Raw genomic sequence first — 19,621 nt, 5'->3', positions numbered from 1 at the left:
ATGATTGACGCAGTTTTCTGTAAAAAGATCTCAGGGTCAGAAGTTGAGGGGGGGAAGCACATTGTTTCATTTCTTTACAAGTAGCATGAATTTCTTCATCTCTAGATTTATGTTCTCAGTAGGGGGCGCTACAGTCTTCTGTACTGGAGACCTTTTCATGGACTCGAACCAAAGGATCACATGCAAATATATTTATGCGGCACTTTCCCATAAACTGAGGATTTATAAAAAGCTTGATTCTTCATTTTAAAGCTGAGTGAAAAATTTTACAAACACAGGTCATTTTCTGTTTAGCGCACATGAAAAAGCTTTGTTTTGGAGAGGTCTTGAGTAGCTACAGGCATTTTTATGATTGTTATTTAATCGTTTGCATTTTCAGAGTAGTTATTGTGTCTTGGTCTTAACAAAAACTGCCCTATTATAATGAATTGATTTTTATATATATTACACATAAGGAAGAGGAACATTCGGTTTACAGCCTTTTAACATCCATTTATTCCCTTATTGTTTCTCTTCATAATCCTTTGGTTTTAATTTTGTGTGTGTATGGGTTTTTGTTTTTTTGTTTTTTCTTTTCTGTTAAACTTATGTCCAAAAGATTTTTTGTTAATTAAACAAATCTGCATGAATTTGTGAAGGAAGTTTCTCTTTTTCTTTGTTTACATTTTTTGGGTGAGAATAAAATAACAGTAAATGACTATAAATGCATATAGTGGATTTGCTCACTGTGGGTGTGAAATGTTTGTGGGAGGGAAGCACCAGCAGAATATAATGCCCCGTAAATTGCAGGGTGGAGTGTCGGTCACGCCCTTTTTTGAAGTTATGGTTTAGTTCTTTATTATTAGTAGTAGTTTTAATAAACCGCTGTGGGATCACTGGCTAATACAGAATTCCAGGTCTGGTGTCTGTCTCTGGTCCATGGAAATTGTGATGTCTGCACCAAACCGGTTATTCCTGGCATGGAATTTCTGGACTGGAATGGAAAAAGTCTGCATTTGAACAGCACTGGTGTGTAAATGGTGACATGAACTGCAGCCAATAACTGCTGTTGCTTAAAAAGGTGCATTTTTAGTTTAAAAGAAAAAAAAAAGGAAATGATTTGATGGAACAGCTGACTTCTTTTTTTTTTTTTATGTGCTTTTTAAGCAAACCAACCTGTTGAAATGTTTCCTGTGTGTCCAAATAATTCCCTCACTACATGTGGCTCATAATCACAGCTTTCCATAGATGCAGAGTTCATTTTTTTAAAATAAAGTTTCCCGATCCGCCCGTCGGCCGCACCTCCTGCCGGCCTGTCACTCTCTCCGTTCTGTCACCCGCCTGCCTGACCCAGTAAAACAGGAAGTAAGAGAGAAGTCTGGTTTGAGAGAACGTGTGTAATACCCTCAGCACTCTGTTTACAAAGGAGAAGACATGAAGACGTGAGAGCAGGAGGAGAACCGCAGAACTGTCAGGGTTTCCTTCAAGCCTCATTATTAAAAGGTATGGATATGGAAAACTATACTTTTTAATGTAGTCCCACAGTAACTTTTATCTTTTACACTGGGTCAGAGGCCAGAAAGTTGGATTTACAACTTCAACTTGAATTAATTATTGACTGTTATGTGTATATAGATGCAATTTTATACCCTCAGTAACAAATGGCTGGGAGGCCATATCATTAGAAAATGCAAAATGTGGATTTCACCATTTGCATTAAAAAATATATATAATAGTTTACATGTTCAGTGTGTGTTGTGGGACAGATAACATCATGGCAACTCTAAAATAAAATGTCTTCTGCATGACAATGGTAAAATGTTTCTCTTGATCACTCTTGATCACTTTTTTTATTGCATTGTTTTGAACACAATATATGGGAAGTGAACATTTGCTGCGGTGCCATAGCAACCAGGACCTTATATGGCAAACTGAGATTACAGCATGAGCTGCGTGCTGATGCAGGCTTTCCTGTTCTGTGGGTTTGTCTGGGCGTTCCACTGCAAACAGCACCAGCTGCGCTGAGTTCCTCCGCCAGGCCTCCACTGTTCTCAGAAGCCAAGGCTCACCAGCACCTGTACGTTCCAGTGTGTCCTGGTTTAGGCCTCGGCAGTGAAGTCGCTGCCCTGGTCTCTCCACATTCCTCTGCTCGTCCCACGTTTGTCTCTGGATACCCTGCAGACCTTCTCCGAAAAAGCAGGAAGGATGGACGCAGGAATATTAAACTTAACGCTGTATGCAGAGTTCATTCTCTGCTACAGCAGATACAAAGAGGCTTTTATAAAAATGGGAGGCCTGTGACCACAATTCATAAAAGAAAAGAAGCAATGTTCTTATCAGCTCGAGCATCTCATGTAGCTCGAGCTCTCCTCGTCATCTACATTATCACAGCACCCTGATCTAAATCTCTTTTATTATTAGAATTAATTTTTTGTTTCATATTGAAATTCTGTGCCTGGTGATTGTTGAAGGGATGTGAACTCAACCCAGTACCTCCAGTGTCTGAAGCAAACAATTACTTCTGATCATTCTAGTTTATGGCACACACACTTTATATCAAATTAATTTGCATGTAATTTTTTTTTTTTATATATATATATTTTTGAACTGTGTTCCTCAGGTCCAGGTGCCGTCATGACCTCAGGCCCGCAGTAGAAGAGCCTTTTGACGGACGGTTGGGAGGGGACCAAGGGTAACAATGTCCTCTGGCGAGCTCGTCCAAGTGCTTTTCGAATACAACTACACCACCAAGGATGGCCAGCAGGTCACCATTAAACCCAACGAATGTTACATCCTGGTGGCCAGGACCAATGACCACTGGTGGCATGTCCGTAGAGACCCAGAAACCAAGGCCTTCTACATCCCGGCGAGGTACGTGAAAGAGCTGGGTTCTGGGATAAGAACTGTGTCACTGGACCCTCCTTCAGAGTTCACCAGCCTGGAGATGGCCAAAGACAACGCGGGTCAGCCTGAAGGCCAGGACGTGACGCTGTTTCCAACTCAAGGTTACAACACAGAAAACGTCTACGATAATGTGGACATGTCTGGGTCCTTGGAATTCACAGGGTTCCCGCTTCCTCCAGAGTGGGATGAGGAGGATCACACCAGGACCCTTCATCCAGGGTCACCTGTCACAGAAACGTATTCTGTCGTGACAAAGCCGGCAGCAGGTCCTGCCAACTCTCAGAAGCCACACCTCTTCAAACAGGGCAATGATGAGGGACCTCCACTCACAATTAAGCAGAACCTGATGGATCTCCTAGACGACTGGATCTATGAGCCAATTCCAGGGCTGAACAGCTACATGCCGGAGCTGCCCTGTCCTCATCCTGAGGACGCCTCCACCCTGCAGCATCCAGCAGGAGAACCGCCAGCGAAGGAACAGGTACGCTGGAGTCCTCCATCCTCTCATTCTGCTTTGGGAGACTCCTTTACACACTTGATGAATTAGGACGGTTCCTGTCAGGTTCATGTGGTACCACATGGTGACACACGGTGACGCTGTTTCCTGTTCTACTGATGTTCTACACACAGTTTAAACCGGACATTAGACATTTACAGCGGGAACCCAGCCGTCTTCATGTGTGTGTTTGTGTGTGTGTGTTTCCGAAAAGTGTAGAGATGCAAATATGATTAAAAAGAGAACAAAGGCCACTAAAAGAAGAGAAGAAGTTGTGCAGGTTCATTGCGATGTGCTGGCCTGCATGTTAATGTCCTGCGCGCCTGGTGGGCGGGGTCGTGTCGGGAGTGGGCGGGGTCGTGATGGAGGGTGGGCGGGGTCCGCGTTTTCCTCTCCTCTCTCCCGCGTGGACAGCTGGGTGAGGGTTAACTCGCGTCAGCAGCCACTCCCAAAGGACGGATTCCCGACCTGCACCACCTGCCTGGTCGCCAGGAGGAGGAGGAGTGTGGCGCGGGGGCAGCGCGGAGACCCGGCGTGTGAAGGTACGGTCCGGAGCGCCCGGGTTTATGGACTTTGGGAAGTTTCTGTGTTTGCGTGTTTAACCTGAGTGATAAGGAGCGGACCGCGATGGAGGCTTTGGTTTTGAAGAAAACTAGTTTTAAAGAAAGTGCCTCTGTGGGAATCCCGGAGCGCGCTGGACCCGTGCCCGGTGGGGTCCTGGTTTCCATGGTGACCGCTGCTTTGCACCATGCCATTCAGCAGGGTGGGCACCGTGTCCTGGGCCGAGAATGTAGGTCATCTCATGCTAATGCAGCCCATGTCATGCCTGTGCCATGTTGCAGCACATGATACACCTTCTGTGCGTGTGTTTTCCATGCATATCATCCATTATCACAGGTGCAATGGACGTTAAATAGAAATGGATAAAGTTTCTATGAGTGGTAGCCGTAGCAACAGTACTTTTTGCTTTGTGGGTTAAACGCAAGTCCACCGGTGGTATGAGTTGTGTGGATTTGCATCCGGTTCTTCGTCATCTTCGCAGGTTTGGGCTTTGGGCTGCCATCCAGCTGGCATCTGGGTGGTTGGTGAGAAGATCGTGTAGCTTGTGTGTCTGACTCAGGCAGGAGGCTGAAGATCTCGCAGTTAGAACACATGACCAGACTGGAGCTCCATGAGCCGCAACGGCCTCTGTTCACACATCCACTCACGCTCTTCTATAATAATAATAATAATAATAATAATAATAATAATGTGCCCAGTGTTCCGGGATGGAGTGTGAGTGAGAATAATAATAATAATGTTATCGGTTATGCTATCGGAATGATGGTTGTACCTGGTACAGTCACCGCACATACAGTAGTACTGCCTGCTCAGAATGTTGCAGAACCGCTCCGGCAGGTTCTACCACTGGGGCCAACAGGCCTTTTTCTTTCTCTGCAGCTGTGCTGTGTGTAGCAACGATGGGGGGTTGTCAGTCTTGTATTGACACACACACAGACGCAGACACAGACCGCCATTATATATACTCAATAGGATCTTGCAGTTCATCACATCAATGGTCATGTGATGCTGCCCACAGCGTTTGTTCTCTAATTAGCGCTGGTGGCAGAAGGAGACAGAGGCAGGTTCCCCTCATCAGAAAAAGATGATGATGATGATGATGATGGAGACAGAATGCATCACACACACACAGTGACCAAATGTAAAGGTCTGTGGTCTGTAGAACTGGACCTGTGCAATGTACCTCCAACCATGGAGAACTCTGGGCGCAGGCTCCTCAAGGCTCCTGAAGAAACCAAGTCACGGCTTGCAGTCCTCAGCCCGTCCTGGTTGGTCTAGAGGATTCCCGTGCTCCTGGGCTAATCTAAGATTCCAAACCACGTCTGGTGATGTAACACCATGGGCAGGGCCAGACCCTCTCAATGGGCTCTGTGTGTGTGTGTGTGTGTGTGTGTGTGTATAGCCTCTTTTCTGTTTGGTGGTTAATGGGGTTAAATAATAAGCACATTTGCATTTGCAGCTGCTAGTTTTGCACTGTAGTGAGTGAACTTCCTTATTTATTCACCATATTAAACACAAGGAACGCCTGTCTTTCCACACGCACACGCACACACACACACACACACACATACATACACACACAGACACTATTTGTCTAGTGAATGCAAATGCAACAGAAAACAGAGAAGCAGCTTTTCAAATCGCACTGAATGGAGTTTGGCGTGAAGATCTTTTTTTTCACAGTAATACGCTGCGGCCCAGGGGTGTCAGAGGGGGATTTTTTTTTTCTTTCATTAATGACCTCAAGTACTGGCTAATGTTACAGACTTGCTGAATGTTGTCATGTATGTGTGTGTGTGTGTGTGTGTGTGTGTGTGTATATATATCACACACACACATTACACTGTTGTGGTTGTAATGTTTTATACTTTAATATGTTCTGGAGAAGCAAGCCTTTATCGTCTGTGTAATGTACGTAAACGCTTATGTATTCCAAACAGCAAGAAACCTATTTTATAAAGTGGCTGCTGTGGTAAGATTTATTTGTGCTACACATCAACACGAAACATAGTAGAACAGCAGCTGGAGGCCCCTGGTTAACAGCCAAAGGTGACAGTGACAAGAAAAAAAAAGTCCCTGAAAAAGCATGAAACCTTGAGAGGAACCAAGGCTCTGCAAGGTGAACCCATCCTGCCCTGGTCAGCGCTGGGTTACTCTGAGATGTTCATGCCAGGTCACAGATGTAGTTCAGTGTGAGCTGTGGCCAGGGGTTTCCAGGAACGTCAGAAGACCATGCAGACGAGAAAAGATTTTTTATAGATTACAAGCATTTTGTCCATTAAACTATAACTGTGGCATGCTTGTAGCTGGAAATAGATACATGTAGAAGGGCTCATTATCAGTGGAATGATGCTGCCTGTCGCTTTAAACAGCTGTAAAATTGACCAAATTCAGACTAGACAAGTCTTTTGTAAAATTGAATAAAACAAGGTGACCATAAACTTTTGTACAATCATTAAACTTCTAACATGATGAAATAAACCATCTGACTGCAGTGAACTGCAAAACTATTGTTTTCTCTGTAGATTTGAATACCAAAACACCCTTCTATCCTAGCATGCTCAGCACCTTACTCGTGGTTTGCTCCAGGAACTTTGTGGGCCCGAGCTCATCAATCCTGGCTCACCTTCCCTGAACATGGCCTGAAAAAAGCCTCATGCCAGATGAAAAAGTGAGATAGTCAAAGCTCTGATCATGGGGTAAACAGGAATAGAAGGACTGGTCAAATTGAGGTGCATTTGAATTTTTCTGTTCTATGTTCATTAATAACTCTCTTTATCAGTCTTGCTTGATTACACGCAAGCAAGAAGATTTGTATTTTATTTAACTGAGACTGATTGACAGGTGCCAACAAGTCCCCCAATATCTAAAACAAGCTGTAACAGGAAGTGTTGCTTACTGATAGTGTGTGTGTGTTTTGTGTTTTTTACTGATGTTTCACTTGCATGTAGAATATTTTTGCTTGTTTGAAGTTTTGTTAGTGACATTTTTAGTATTTATTCATATGACTTTTATAAATACATAATCATATGGACATATTGCAGTGTTAATGTTAAATGTTACAGTCCAGTACAATTGTAACTTTACAGCATTTATCAGCACCCCTAATCCAGAGCATTTTAGAATCAGTAGTTACAGGGAAAGTGCCCCAGGAGACTCTCAGGGTTCATAAGCAAGTGTGTTACCCACTAGGCTACTACCACCCATTAAATTGTGCAAAATACACAATGTAGCATGATGCCCAGGTAAATAGAGAGGTCAGAAAGGGCAGCATTCCTGATGTTGAATTGTTAATTTAACATGTTGCAACTTTAATGTAACGTGATGTAGAACTGACATAATACAGCGTTAATTTTGCTGCGTTCATGTAGAGGTTTTGCATGTTGGCTGCCCACTGCTCTCTAAGGGTGATGGCTAAAAGCAGAAGACACATTTTGTACTGTGCACAATATGCTGTGCTTTGTTTCACAATCACTTTCACTTTCTGAATTACACATGTTGAACCGATAATTCAGCATGTTGGATTCTAAATTGAACATGTTGAATTCTGAATTGATTCTTCTGAATTGAACATGTTGGATTCTTCTGAATTGAACATGTAGGATTCTTTTTGATTCAACATGTTGGATTCTTCTTGGGGGGGCAGTGGTGGCCTAGTGATTAAGGAAGTGGCCCCGTAATCAGAAGGTTGCCAGGTTCGAATTACGATCCACTAAGGTGCAACTGAGGTGCACCGTCCCCACACACTGCTCTCCTGGCGCCTGTCATGGCTGCCCACTGCTCACTAAGGGTGATGGTTAAAAGCAGAGGACACATTTCATTATGTCACCATTGTGTCACCACTTTCACTTTCTTAATTACACATGTTGAAGCATTCAACATGTTGAATTCTGAATTATTAATAATGTAAAAAGATAATTTGAAATGTATATTCAAAATGTTGAAGCATTAATTCAACATTACATTACAGCATTAATGTGACGTTGCATTGTTAATGTTTGGGGGTAAAAGCGAGTAATAAATCTACATAGTCAGATCTGCTTGGTCACCAGTCAGCCTGAGGATCACTTTTGTCGGGTTCCTGACACATGCCTGAGGCTGTGCTGTGAGCTGAGAGGGTTATGAAGTTTTTACTTTCCAAACCAAATAGAAGAGGAACTGTCCTCAGAGTTCAGCTGTGACCTGAACAATTAATTGAATTTGCCACTGGTCAGATAAAGGGCATTCTCTGAACTGTTGTTTCTATGGCAACATTTCCTCTTTCGTAGTTGGCAGGAAGTGAGCGAAAGTGAGTGAGGGCTTGTTTTCTACTCTCTACCCTCCCTCCCCGCCTGGCTCGCTCGCTCGCCCTCTCTGACCCTCCCTCTCACACTGCCTGTTGTCTTGTCATCTTTTGTCCGTTGTTGAGCCTTCACCGGTGACAGCAGTGTGAGTGAGGATGTGAGGGAGGGAGGGAGGGAGGGAGTGTGAGAGAGAGATTCTGCCTTGTTCTGCTCGAGTCTGATATAATTATGATATCGGAGAGGTAGAGTTTGGGCTGATCTTGTATCAGCTGTTCTGATGAGGCATGGGGGATTACCACTCAGGGACCCGGCGGTGGCGCAGCAGGCCACCACTCACGCCTTGTAACCCTGTGGACGTCCAGGTGGGTCTAGAAGATTTTAGTGTTATTACTGTCCAGCCACTCAATGTTACGTTTTAGTGTTTATTACAGCACGCGGTGCTTCACCTGGGCTTCGGCACGTGTGGGTGTAGTGCTGTGATGGGCAGGATGTGTATGGCAACACCGCGGCCGATGCTAGAATGTTAAACATTGACCCTAGATGGCCTGGGACTGTTCCACACTGCCTCGTCTGAAACCCTGCACAGGGTAAAGCTAGACTGGAGCCTGATTTACTTCCTGTACTTATTATTATGGCTTCATTAGGAACATGGCGCTGGCAGCTCCCTGTTCAGATCGAGCATGCAGGTCCTGTGTGTTGTTCTTTAATCTGCATTTATAACGAAGTCTCAAGGGGCCGCAAATCCTCACCACTGTGCCACCCGTGTCACCTGTCTTACCTTCAGTTAGAAGACAAAAACAAAAGGGGAATAATAAATGATCTGCAGTGGCCAAAATGTTGAATACTTTTCATGTTTTTACAACCATGTAATAACTGATTAATATGGTTATTTTCAAAGCGGTGATGTTATTTTTTTTAGACCCTCTAGTCTCACTCACAAGTTGCTGATGCTAACTGGACTCATCTTATTCAGATATCTATCATTCTGTTTGTGTGTTCAGATCTATTTAGATGCATGGTGGGTTGACAGCTCAAATTATTCTATTTCCTGAATTCTGAGTACACCGGAAGAGAAACTCAACACACACATGCACACACACTCCCACAGGCAAATGTGTTTTAAAAAAGACACCTAAATATATGCACTGGCTGAAAGTCTATGTTTTGCATTTAAACTAAAAGCAGCTGTGTGTTCTTTTTCCACTTCGTACACCGGGCAGGCAGGAAATGGTTTGTAGGTTGTGCGTGTGTGCGCACCTGTTTGCTTTGATATAAACTTTTTTGCAAGGTTTTTATGAAAGATTACTCTGATTGATGAAATGGCTGTGTTGCGCTTATTATGGTCTATATGCAGACTTTATGTTAAATATTATATCGAAGGTTATTTATTGTCGTATTTAGTTGTGGCGTCCAGTATTTATTGTGCTTTGGTCATACTGTATCATACACAAAAGGACTGGAAATATTGTATTTCCTCTTATTCACTCTGTCCTTTGGCACAGTGTGCCTCTATGCGGGTATTGTGTTGACAGGACTGGATATATTAGAGGCGTGGTATATTACAGATATGGGGCAGGATATATTCAAACAGGGTTCAAGAAGGGTTTTAGGAACACAAAATTAGTTTTAATGGGTTGATGTCAAGCCAATGAATATGTAATATTAGGTGTGTGCACGGTGAATGATTAGACCCTTATCCCTATTTATCCTGTCTCATTTTTTTATCTTATTATCAATAATAGATTATTAATTGTTTCATATTAAATGCATTTGTGAAGGAGGTTCTACCATTAACCTGATTGTCCCCTGATTGTTAGGCTGAGGATGATAATCCCGTGTACGTGAACATTGGTGCCTTCCGTCGAAGCATCTCCAAGTCCCCGGCCGCGCCCCCCTCAGAACCTTCCCAGCAGGACACAGGAGGATGGGAGCTTCACACTGAGCCCAAGAGTGGCCAGGATTTCTACTACCATCCAGCCACAGGGCGCACCACCTGGACACACCCACCGATGGAGGCCCAGGGCTCTGTGGAGGAGCCTTTGTCTTCACCCCCCTACATCGCATCTCCACCACTGACCTCCTCGCCCCCAGCCTGGCGCACATCCGACTGGGAGAAGCTACTGGATGAAAATACTGGGATGCCATATTTCTACAACCACGCCTCTGGAGAGTCGTCCTGGGAACCTCCAGAGGGTGTGGCCAACTCCCCACGAAGCAAGGGCACCAGCCTGGATGAACCGGTATGAGAACCCTGTCAAAATCCAGGTGTTCACTACTCATCACTTCTATTCATTTTTAAAATATATGTCTATTAATATGCAAATTAAATGTAAATGTGCACTGTGTTGTGAACAGGAGAGAAGTATGGATGGGGAGAAATATGCAGCTTTTTTCAAATTATTTATAAAATGCCTTGAAGAATGTCACCCGTCAACTTACTCCTCACTATTCACAGCCCCCTCTGCCTGAGGAAGACTATCCAGCTGAGGAAGATTTCTCCTCCAGAATCTCTCCTCCCGGCCAGTCGGACTACAGCCTGGGCCACATTACCCGGGCGGTCATTCCTCGCGCCACCCTGGACCGCAGCACGCCTCCAGGCTGGAATCTGACTATCGACCAGGAGGGCATGTGGATCTTCACCAGTGAACACACCCATGAGCAGGTACACCACCCTAAACCCAGATCAGGTGAGAAAGCACGCATGACTCTTCGTCTGAATTCATATGAAACCGTGCTGTGTTGACAGTGGATTAAGTCTCTGGACGATCGGGGTCAGACGTATTACTACCTGAGAGACGGCTCCCGGTCACAGTGGAATTTGCCGGAGGTGTGTTGCGGCTGAGGCTTTGTTGTTATGTGTTATAATGTTTCCTTCATTATTCATTTTCTGCAGTGGTGTGTGGTGTCTTTATTGTGTGGTTTGTGTCATTACAGCACAGCACCTCCTAAAAAAAAAAGCTTATGCTGAAAGTGTAACTCTCTCCAGGTGAATAGTGCTGAGCTGTGCTCTGAGAGGAACGGGAGCTCGACGGAGAACAATGGAGTAGAAGTGCTCAAGAACTGGAGGCACAGCATGGGACCTGTACAGGAGGACGTACGTTTCTGCAACTTATTTATTCTCCCACATGTTATTTGGCAATAAGCCGAACAGGGTGAACATTGGTGCAACTATCATTTTTATACCAAACTGTTTCTTCTCAGCTAATGGTAGGTAGAAACTGATTGGTTGGTATGTCTGGTTGATGGACAGAAAGTAGTAGTTGAGGTTTTTGGAGTTCCATATTTCACCTCATTTTTTTGAGAGCACATTTCCTCCACCTGGGAACTGATCTGTTTGTTCACCGTTTGCTCCAGAAGTCCCAGTCCTTCCAGAGGGGGAACTTCTCGGACTACGGAAGCGATGTGTCCAACTCTCCAGAGATGCAGCCCCATGTAAGCATAATAACAATCCAGCATAAGCACAATCCAGACAAACAAACTGTCCACCCAAGCACCATTGTCCTCATATCTGCTGCTGCCTTCTTCTTCCTTCCAAAACAGGAGAAACGTGCATCTAGTGAGAACCCAGAAAATCCTCCAATCATTGTGGGTTCCAAAATATGTTCAACCGATGTGTTTGGGGATTGGTGTGGGGAACATAAAATACATACTTTGGCTGCAGTGTCCAATCTTCTTTAGAATGGGCAGGACGCCCTTTTAGATAAGATTGATGGCTGTCTGTCTGTCTGATGGTGGTTTAGGTGTGCTGGTTTGAGAAGGTGATGGATGGTGGTGGCTGGTGTAGCTCGGTGATGTACACAGTGATGACGGTTCACAGTGTTCCCTTCATTGACATGTTTCTGCTGGCCTAATGTCACTTGATTTGGTTTTAATCAATAAAGATCAAATTTGGGCAGCTGAAGGAACTCATCAATAGCTCTTGACCCCTCAACACCACATAATTTTTAACTTTTAAATCTTTAACTTTTTTTTTTAGACACTGACTTTGGAGAAAGCAGGGATTCTGAACAAAACAAAGGTGTCTGAGAATGGTAAAAAAGTTCGGTAAGTGCTGTGTATTCCTGTTAACGTCATGTCTGTTCCGTGTGTGTGCTGGTCTCTGGTTCGTTTTTTTCTGACGGCTTTTGGCTCCCCCAGGAAAAACTGGGCCCAGTCATGGACCGTGCTGCATGGTGGAATTCTGACGTTTCACAAAGACCCGAGATCGACTGCGACTGGATCTTCTGTAAGAACACATCATGTTATCTCCACAGCTCGGTGCAGCACAGAAAGAATCGTTCTTGTTGACAGAGCTAAATAAATAGGACTGGGAACTGTGGAGAACCTTTATGGAATTAAAATAGAATTCTTTTTCTTAGAATCAGTAGGCATCTCGTTGTCAGTAAAGGTGAGGTCTGGAACGACAGGAACGCGGTTTTGCTGTGATAGTTTAGGGAGAAAACACCTGACGATTTAGTGGATTAAATAGCATTTGGTGTCGTTGTTTTTTGACAACGTTGGACAGGCAGGACAGGCGTGGGACAGGCGTGAGGGATGGTGAGAGTCTAGAGATCCGTCCTCAGTGGCCGGGGGGCGCTGGCGACCACCCAGTTCAGTTTGCCAGGCCACACTGTCTCCATTCTGCACCTCACAATGGTGGCTGTGAGAGAGCCTGTGTGTTCCTCTCCACAGAGCCGCAGTAATCAGATCGTTCCCGAGTTCACGGTGGACCTGAGGGGGGCAGTGATTGGCTGGGCTGCCAAGGAAAAATCCAGCAAGAAGAATGTCGTGGAGGTACGTTGAGGTGCTTTTAACTCTTTCAGGTCATGGCAGGCTGGCAAAGTTTGTTTCTATTAGATTTTATACTTTTTTTTCTGTAGCTTAAAAGCCGAAATGGAGCAGATTTCCTAATGCAGTACGACACTGAGAGCATCATCCAGGACTGGTATACAGTCATCATGGACACAATCAAGCAGCTGGTAGGTACCCCCCCCCCCCCCCCCCCCCCCCCCTCCCTCTGGTGTCAGCATTTGAATAATTTGAATAAAAACTGGATTGAAAAATATATTTTTGCCACCCTGGCCTTTCGGTCTCCATTTTGAAATGCAAATGAAATACACAAGCATGAAAATTTGGTCCAACCAGTGAGAGCAGAGATGTTGTGCTCACTCCCATTTACTGATGATGATAATGATCGGAATGTAAATTAGCTCCAAAAGAAAAAAAATGGGATCCGTAGCAACCCCTCAGCAGCGTCTCTCACGGTTACAGGAGCCGGAGCAGCAGCAGCAGCAGCAGCAGCAGCAGCCTGAAGAGGAAGAGGAAATAAATGAGAAGCCAGAGAAGGATGACAGACTCCTGAACCTAGGGGAGAAGAAGAGAGTTTCTGGTATGGACAAAGCCCGTCACCTAGTGTTGGCCAGGCTCTCACCTTATTGTTTTACTCGCATGTTTAAAATAGAAGAATATATAAACAGAAGAATATTAATCCTGCATCTGTAATGTCCCGTGTTTCTCTCCAGTCTCGGTGACCCAACTCAGCAGCTCTACCTCAGATGCCGAACAGAAGAAAGTCCGCAGCAAGCTGAAGAAATTCCTCCTCAAGAGACCCACATTGCAGTCAGTGAAGGAAAAGGGCTACATCAAAGGTGCTGATCAGTTAAATCACATATTATTCATAGAGTAAACATTTATATGTTGCCTTAGTGGCTCAGAATTATTTTATCTTCAGTACTAAATGTAATTAATGTGACCAATCACAATATAATCTCTTGACATTTGTTATTTAGGTGTAGTTAAGCATTTGGCAGATGCTTTTATCACTTACACAGATAGTAAGTGATCAATAAGTTGGTCTGAGTAAAGTGCATTTTATTCATTAATAGATAGTGTCCTTTTGAAAAAGGCCTTCATTTAAAATAATGTTTTAAATTAAGCAGTTGTGTTAAGAAGTTTACATTCTCTCCTAGTGGACTTCAATGGCATAGGACCTGATCTGTAAATACCACTAGATTAATAACTCAGAACCCAAACCGTTTTTTAACATATAAAATGAAGATAACACAGCATATATTGTTTTTACTGTTATGCTATGTAAAAAAAATTACTAATCATTAAACACCAAATATCACAAACAAGTGTTTCCTTCCCCAAGAGTCTAATTTAACAAACTAACAGCTCTGGTGGGGGCGTGGCCAATCAGATTTCAACATTTACATTTACAGCATTTATCAGACGCCCTTATCCAGAGCGACTTGGAGCAACTTAGGGTTAAGTGTCTTGCTCAAGGACACAAGGGTAGTAAGTGGGGTTTGAAACTGGGCCTTCTGGTTCATAGGCGAGTGTGTTACCCACTAGGCTACTACCATTTCAAGGGTGGCCTACCTGGCTTTGAATAGCTTATATGGCGTTTGTGATATACAGTATTTTGAGCGACAAGAAAATTAAACATGTTGCATTTTAATGTTAAAAGATCACAATAATCTTTACATTTTCGACCTACCTCTGAAAGTGAAAGTGAACTTATTGTCATTGTCAAACACTGCAGGACATCACACGGTGCACACAACGAAATGTGTCCTCTGCATCACCCTTGGTGAGCAGTGGGCAGCCATGACAGGCACCCAGGGAGCAGGGTGTGGGGACAGTACTTTGCTCGGCTGGGGAGGTTGAGTAGCAGTAAGAGGAAGAGGGACCGTCCCCACACACTGCTCCCCCGGGCGCCTGTCATGGCTGCCCACTGCTCAACAATCGTACCAGTGAAGCAGTGCTGGAGAGATCTGAGGTAGGAGGTTACTGACCCTTCCTTGGCTTTGTAGGCCAGCATCAGGATTTTAAATCTGATGCGGGGCAGCTACAGGAAGCCAGTGGAGGGAACGTAGCAGGGGAGTGGTGTGAGAGAGCAGTAAGAGGAAGGCCAGCCAAGGGGGAGTTACAGTAGACCCGTTTGGAGATGACCAGAGATTGGACAAGTATCTGAGTAGCCTGTGTTAATATAAAAAGGTGAAATCTTCTAATGTTGTAGAGAAGGAATCAACATGAATGAGAGAGATTGGAAAAATTAGTTGTGGGGAGGAGTCACAATCAATACATTTTAAGTATTAAAATGCAAGAATTTGGTATTTAACTTTGAATCATATCTTTGGTCACTGATGTCCATGATGTGTGCATGTAAATTAAATATGTGTGCAGTTGTATAAATTGTGATATATTCCCTGTAATTGTACTTGTGGACCGTGGCACTGCAGTTCAGGGTTGAATTTCACTTACCGTCCTTGTTTCTCCAGAGAATGTGTTTGGCTGCCATTTGGCCTCGTTATGTGCCCAGGAACACTCCAATGTGCCCAGCTTTGTGGAGAAGTGCATCCAGACTGTGGAGAAAAGAGGTGGGGGTTTCTCCAGTGCTGGATTTACTGATGACTTTCAAAGAACTGACAGTGGATTCCTCTGTTGGATTAAACAGGTTTGGGGATCGATGGGATTTACAGGGTCAGCGGGAATCTGGCGACCATTCAGAAGCTCCGCTTCAAAGCAGACCATGGTACAGTTGACCCCATATGCAACAAAAATATATTTCTCAATATATTATGTGACACTATATTTTGTGTGTATTCATAAATTGTTAATTGTACATAGTAATATATGTTGATATATTCTATAATACTATATTTTATATGTAAGCAATATATATATATAAGACATGAAATAGGATAAATGACAATATATGAAAATATTGCAAATATTGCTGTTTTCATATATTGAATAAATACATTGTTACACTATTTAATATATTATTACTGTATATATACTGAAAATGTTATATATTTTAAAAAAGGCATTGGAAATATACAGGGAGTGCAGAATTATTAGGCAAATGAGTATTTTGTCCACATCATCCTCTTCATGCATGTTGTCTTACTCCAAGCTGAATAGGCTCGAAAGCCTACTACCAATTAAGCATATTAGGTGATGTGCATCTCTGTAATGAGAAGGGGTGTGGTCTAATGACATCAACACCCTATATCAGGTGTGCATAATTATTAGGCAACTTCCTTTCCTTTGGCAAAATGGGTCAAAAGAAGGACTTGACAGGCTCAGAAAAGTCAAAAATAGTGAGATATCTTGCAGAGGGATGCAGCACTCTTAAAATTGCAAAGCTTCTGAAGCGTGATCATCGAACAATCAAGCATTTCATTCAAAATAGTCAACAGGGTCGCAAGAAGCGTGTGGAAAAACCGAGGCGCAGAATAACTGCCCATGAACTGAGAAAAGTCAAGCGTGCAGCTGCCAAGATGCCACTTGCCACCAGTTTGGCCATATTTCAGAGCTGCAACATCACTGGAGTGCCCAAAAGCACAAGGTGTGCAATACTCAGAGACATGGCCAAGGCAAGAAAGGCTGAAAGACGACCACCACTGACCAAGACACACAAGCTGAAACGTCAAGACTGGGCCAAGAAATATCTCAAGACTGATTTTTCTAAGGTTTTATGGACTGATGAAATGAGAGTGAGTCTTGATGGGCCAGATGGATGGGCCCGTGGCTGGATTGGTAAAGGGCAGAGAGCTCCAGTCCGACTCAGACGCCAGCAAGGTGGAGGTGGAGTACTGGTTTGGTCTGGTATCATGTGGGGCCTTTTCGGGTTGAGGATGGAGTCAAGCTCAACTCCTAGTCCTAATGCCAGTTTCTGGAAGACACCTTCTTCAAGCAGTGGTACAGGAAGAAAAACATGATTTTCATGCAGGACAATGCTCCATCACACTCGTCCAAGTACTCCACAGCGTGGCTGGCAAGAAAGGGTATAAAAGAAGAAAAACTAATGACATGGCCTCCTTGTTCACCTGATCTGAACCCCATTGAGAACCTGTGGTCCATCATCAAATGTGAGATTTACAAGGAGGGAAAACAGTACACCTCTCTGAACAGTGTCTGGGAGGCTGGGTTGCTGCTGCACACAATGTTGATGGTGAACAGATCAAAACACTGACAGAATGCATGTATGGCAGGCTTTTGAGTGTCCTTGCAAAGAAAGGTGGCTATATTGGTCGCTGATTTGTTTTTGTTTTGTTTTTGAATGTCAGAAATGTATATTTGTGAATGTGGAGATGTTATATTGGTTTCACTGGTAAAAATAAATAATTGAAATGGGTATAAATTTGTTTTTTGTAAAGTTGCCTAATAATTATGCACAGTAATAGTCACCTGCACACACAGATATCCCCCTAAAATAGCTACAAATAAAAACTAACTAAAAACTACTTCCAAAAACATTCAGCTTTGATATTAATGAGTTTTTTGGGTTCATTGGGGTTGTTGTTCAATAATAAAATTATTCCTCAAAAATACAACTTGCCTAATAATTCTGCACTCCCTGTATTGGGAAGTTTCTCATATATTGAAATATATTTACCAATGTATGGCAATATAAATTGTAGTATATAAGGGACCACCATGGCATTTCACAAAAAGTACAGGCTGGTGTCTGGCTCTGACAGACCGGCCATTGTTCTGTGCCCACAGAGGACCTGGACTTAGAGGAGGGTCACTGGGACATCCATGTGATCACAGGTGCTCTAAAACTCTTCTTCAGGGAGCTCCAGGAACCGCTCTTCCCCTTCAGTCGCTTTAACAACTTCATCGCTGGCATCAGTAAGGCCACCTCAGTCTGGCTTTCATCATAACCACATTATGGACTTTCCTTCGTATGAAGGCCTTTTCTCTGGTGCTGAGACCTGTGTAAAGAGGACCTAGCATGTTTGCTTTCAAGGTTGTCAGAAATAAATACTCATGCAGGTCTCAACTAATTGTCTTACCGAACTAAAACAAAGTGAAGCCGTTAGCATTGCTAGAAAAAACACATTAGTGTTGGTGACAGACGCTGTGATGCGTGACCTGTGTGTTCTCTTCCCTCAGAAATTCCTAATCCTGAAAAGAGACTCGGCTACATGACTGAGCTGGTTCAGTCCCTGCCCACTGCCAATATAAAAACTATGGAAGCACTTTTCAAGCACTTGCGCAAGTACGTACTATGATAATAACCTCAGAACGTGGGCTGAACATTTACACTCATTTATGTTATTTAGAATTAATATTGGTTCTAAAACCGGACCCTGTGGACGCAGGGCATATTGTGTTGTTGAGAAACTCCCTCCCTCCTCCTGTCTGTTTTTGCTCTAGTTTCTTATACATAAGTTCCTCCTCTCCTCCTCTTTTACTCTCCACCAGGGTGATCGAGCATGGAGAGGAGAACAGGATGACGGTGCAAAACATCGCCATCGTGTTCGGCCCGACGCTGCTCAGGCCGGAGGTGGAGTCGGCCAACATCGCCATGTACATGGTCTGCCAGAACCAGATCGTTGAGTTCGTCCTGAATGAATTCAACAACCTCTTCTAACTGCAAGTTTGTGGGTTCAAACTGGACACATACCACCCCATGAAGGGACACTGGTTCAATTGTTTTGTCCTTCGTCTTTTTAAATGTCCTGTATTTTAGTGTTTTTTTGTTTTGTTTTGTTTTTTTTCTGTTGAACCATAACAGGTCTCGGCCATGAGAATTACAGCACCAATAGACTGTACCTGTAATTAACACGACTTCTTCTAAGCCATATGGAGAGTAGATGCACCTCCAAATAGTGTGGAACTGTGCATATTAATTTATATATTTTTAGACATTTTTAGTCTATGAAGTTTGATCCAACATGTGTTTTTTATGTAATATAGAGGTGTACAAAAGATGAACTAATATTTGTAGTCTTTTTATGAACAGGGTCAGTGACTCGTGTGCACATTTAGCCCTTAATTTTTCACTGATGATATTTTCTACTCTTGTAAGCACATTTTTTTCAAGTGTGATAGTGGAAATGTCCTTGCACATATAGCCCATGTTTAATTTAAAAGCATTAATAATATGTAAAGATTTACATAAAGTTTGTACATATAGTAGGAATGGTATATTTATGCAGTAAATTACTCAAAGGGAGCAACATATTTGCTTTAAATAAATACATGGCTGTAAAACAAATATGATCCCTTAGATTTATATTCATATATCAGGTGAACTGACATTTAATATAATTTTTTTACTTGATTGATATTGGCTGGGTGGAGTGGCGTGGCCTCACACTTCCAAGGTTGTGAGTTTGAATCCCTGCAGACTCTCCACATGTTGGTTTCCTCCAGGTCCTCCATAGGTGTGTGTGTGAAGTGTACCTCCGAGTGTACCTACAGAGCTTTCTCATCTTTTTAATTGAGACAATTAGCACAATCTGTGGCTGCCAAATACCTTTTGCCCCCCACTGTATTAGACCAACAATCACAGCAGACAGAGAATCATTTACTAACTAAATAAATCATTACAAAAGTGGGAACAAGAAGAGCATAGAAATCTACAGTTTTCCACCATGGTGGCCTAGTGGGTAAG

At 43.3% G+C, this 19,621-nt stretch overlaps 1 protein-coding gene across 2 annotated transcripts; it reads left to right on the top strand.

Moving 5' to 3' along the window:
* The first annotated feature begins 1,271 nt into the window (after positions 1–1,271).
* Positions 1,272–19,222, top strand: arhgap27 (Rho GTPase activating protein 27). 2 transcript variants are annotated; one of them, XM_028989981.1, is made up of 19 exons: positions 1,272–1,482; positions 2,600–3,364; positions 10,041–10,463; positions 10,679–10,885; positions 10,970–11,050; positions 11,210–11,317; positions 11,578–11,655; positions 11,764–11,808; positions 12,200–12,267; positions 12,361–12,448; positions 12,895–12,996; positions 13,083–13,181; positions 13,474–13,591; positions 13,725–13,850; positions 15,489–15,587; positions 15,665–15,742; positions 17,722–17,850; positions 18,115–18,220; positions 18,427–19,222. In XM_028989981.1, exons 2-19 carry the CDS (start codon positions 2,678–2,680, stop codon positions 18,593–18,595), a joined length of 2,811 nt encoding a protein of 936 aa, XP_028845814.1. In that variant the 5' UTR covers positions 1,272–1,482; positions 2,600–2,677; the 3' UTR covers positions 18,596–19,222. The 2 variants fall into 2 exon arrangements, with proteins under 2 accessions (XP_028845814.1, XP_028845815.1); XM_028989982.1 differs by lacking the exon at positions 11,764–11,808.
* Positions 19,223–19,621: the final 399 nt, after the last annotated feature.

The sequence above is a fragment of the Denticeps clupeoides genome, chromosome 8 (genome assembly GCF_900700375.1).
Source record: "Denticeps clupeoides chromosome 8, fDenClu1.1, whole genome shotgun sequence".
NCBI classification, from domain to species: Eukaryota; Metazoa; Chordata; class Actinopteri; order Clupeiformes; family Denticipitidae; genus Denticeps; species Denticeps clupeoides.
Note: the sequence above shows the minus strand (reverse complement) of the source record. Positions and strands in the feature narration are given on the sequence as shown.

Excerpts from the sequence above, each read along its gene's own strand:
- arhgap27 (XM_028989981.1), top strand. The coding sequence starts at position 2,678 with ATGTCCTCTGGCGAGCTCGTCCAAGTGCTTTTCGAATACAACTACACC. Across the intron at positions 3,365-10,040 it reads AACCGCCAGCGAAGGAACAG|GCTGAGGATGATAATCCCGT; the intron begins GTACGCTGGAGT and ends CCTGATTGTTAG. Across the intron at positions 11,318-11,577 it reads TGGGACCTGTACAGGAGGAC|AAGTCCCAGTCCTTCCAGAG; the intron begins GTACGTTTCTGC and ends CGTTTGCTCCAG.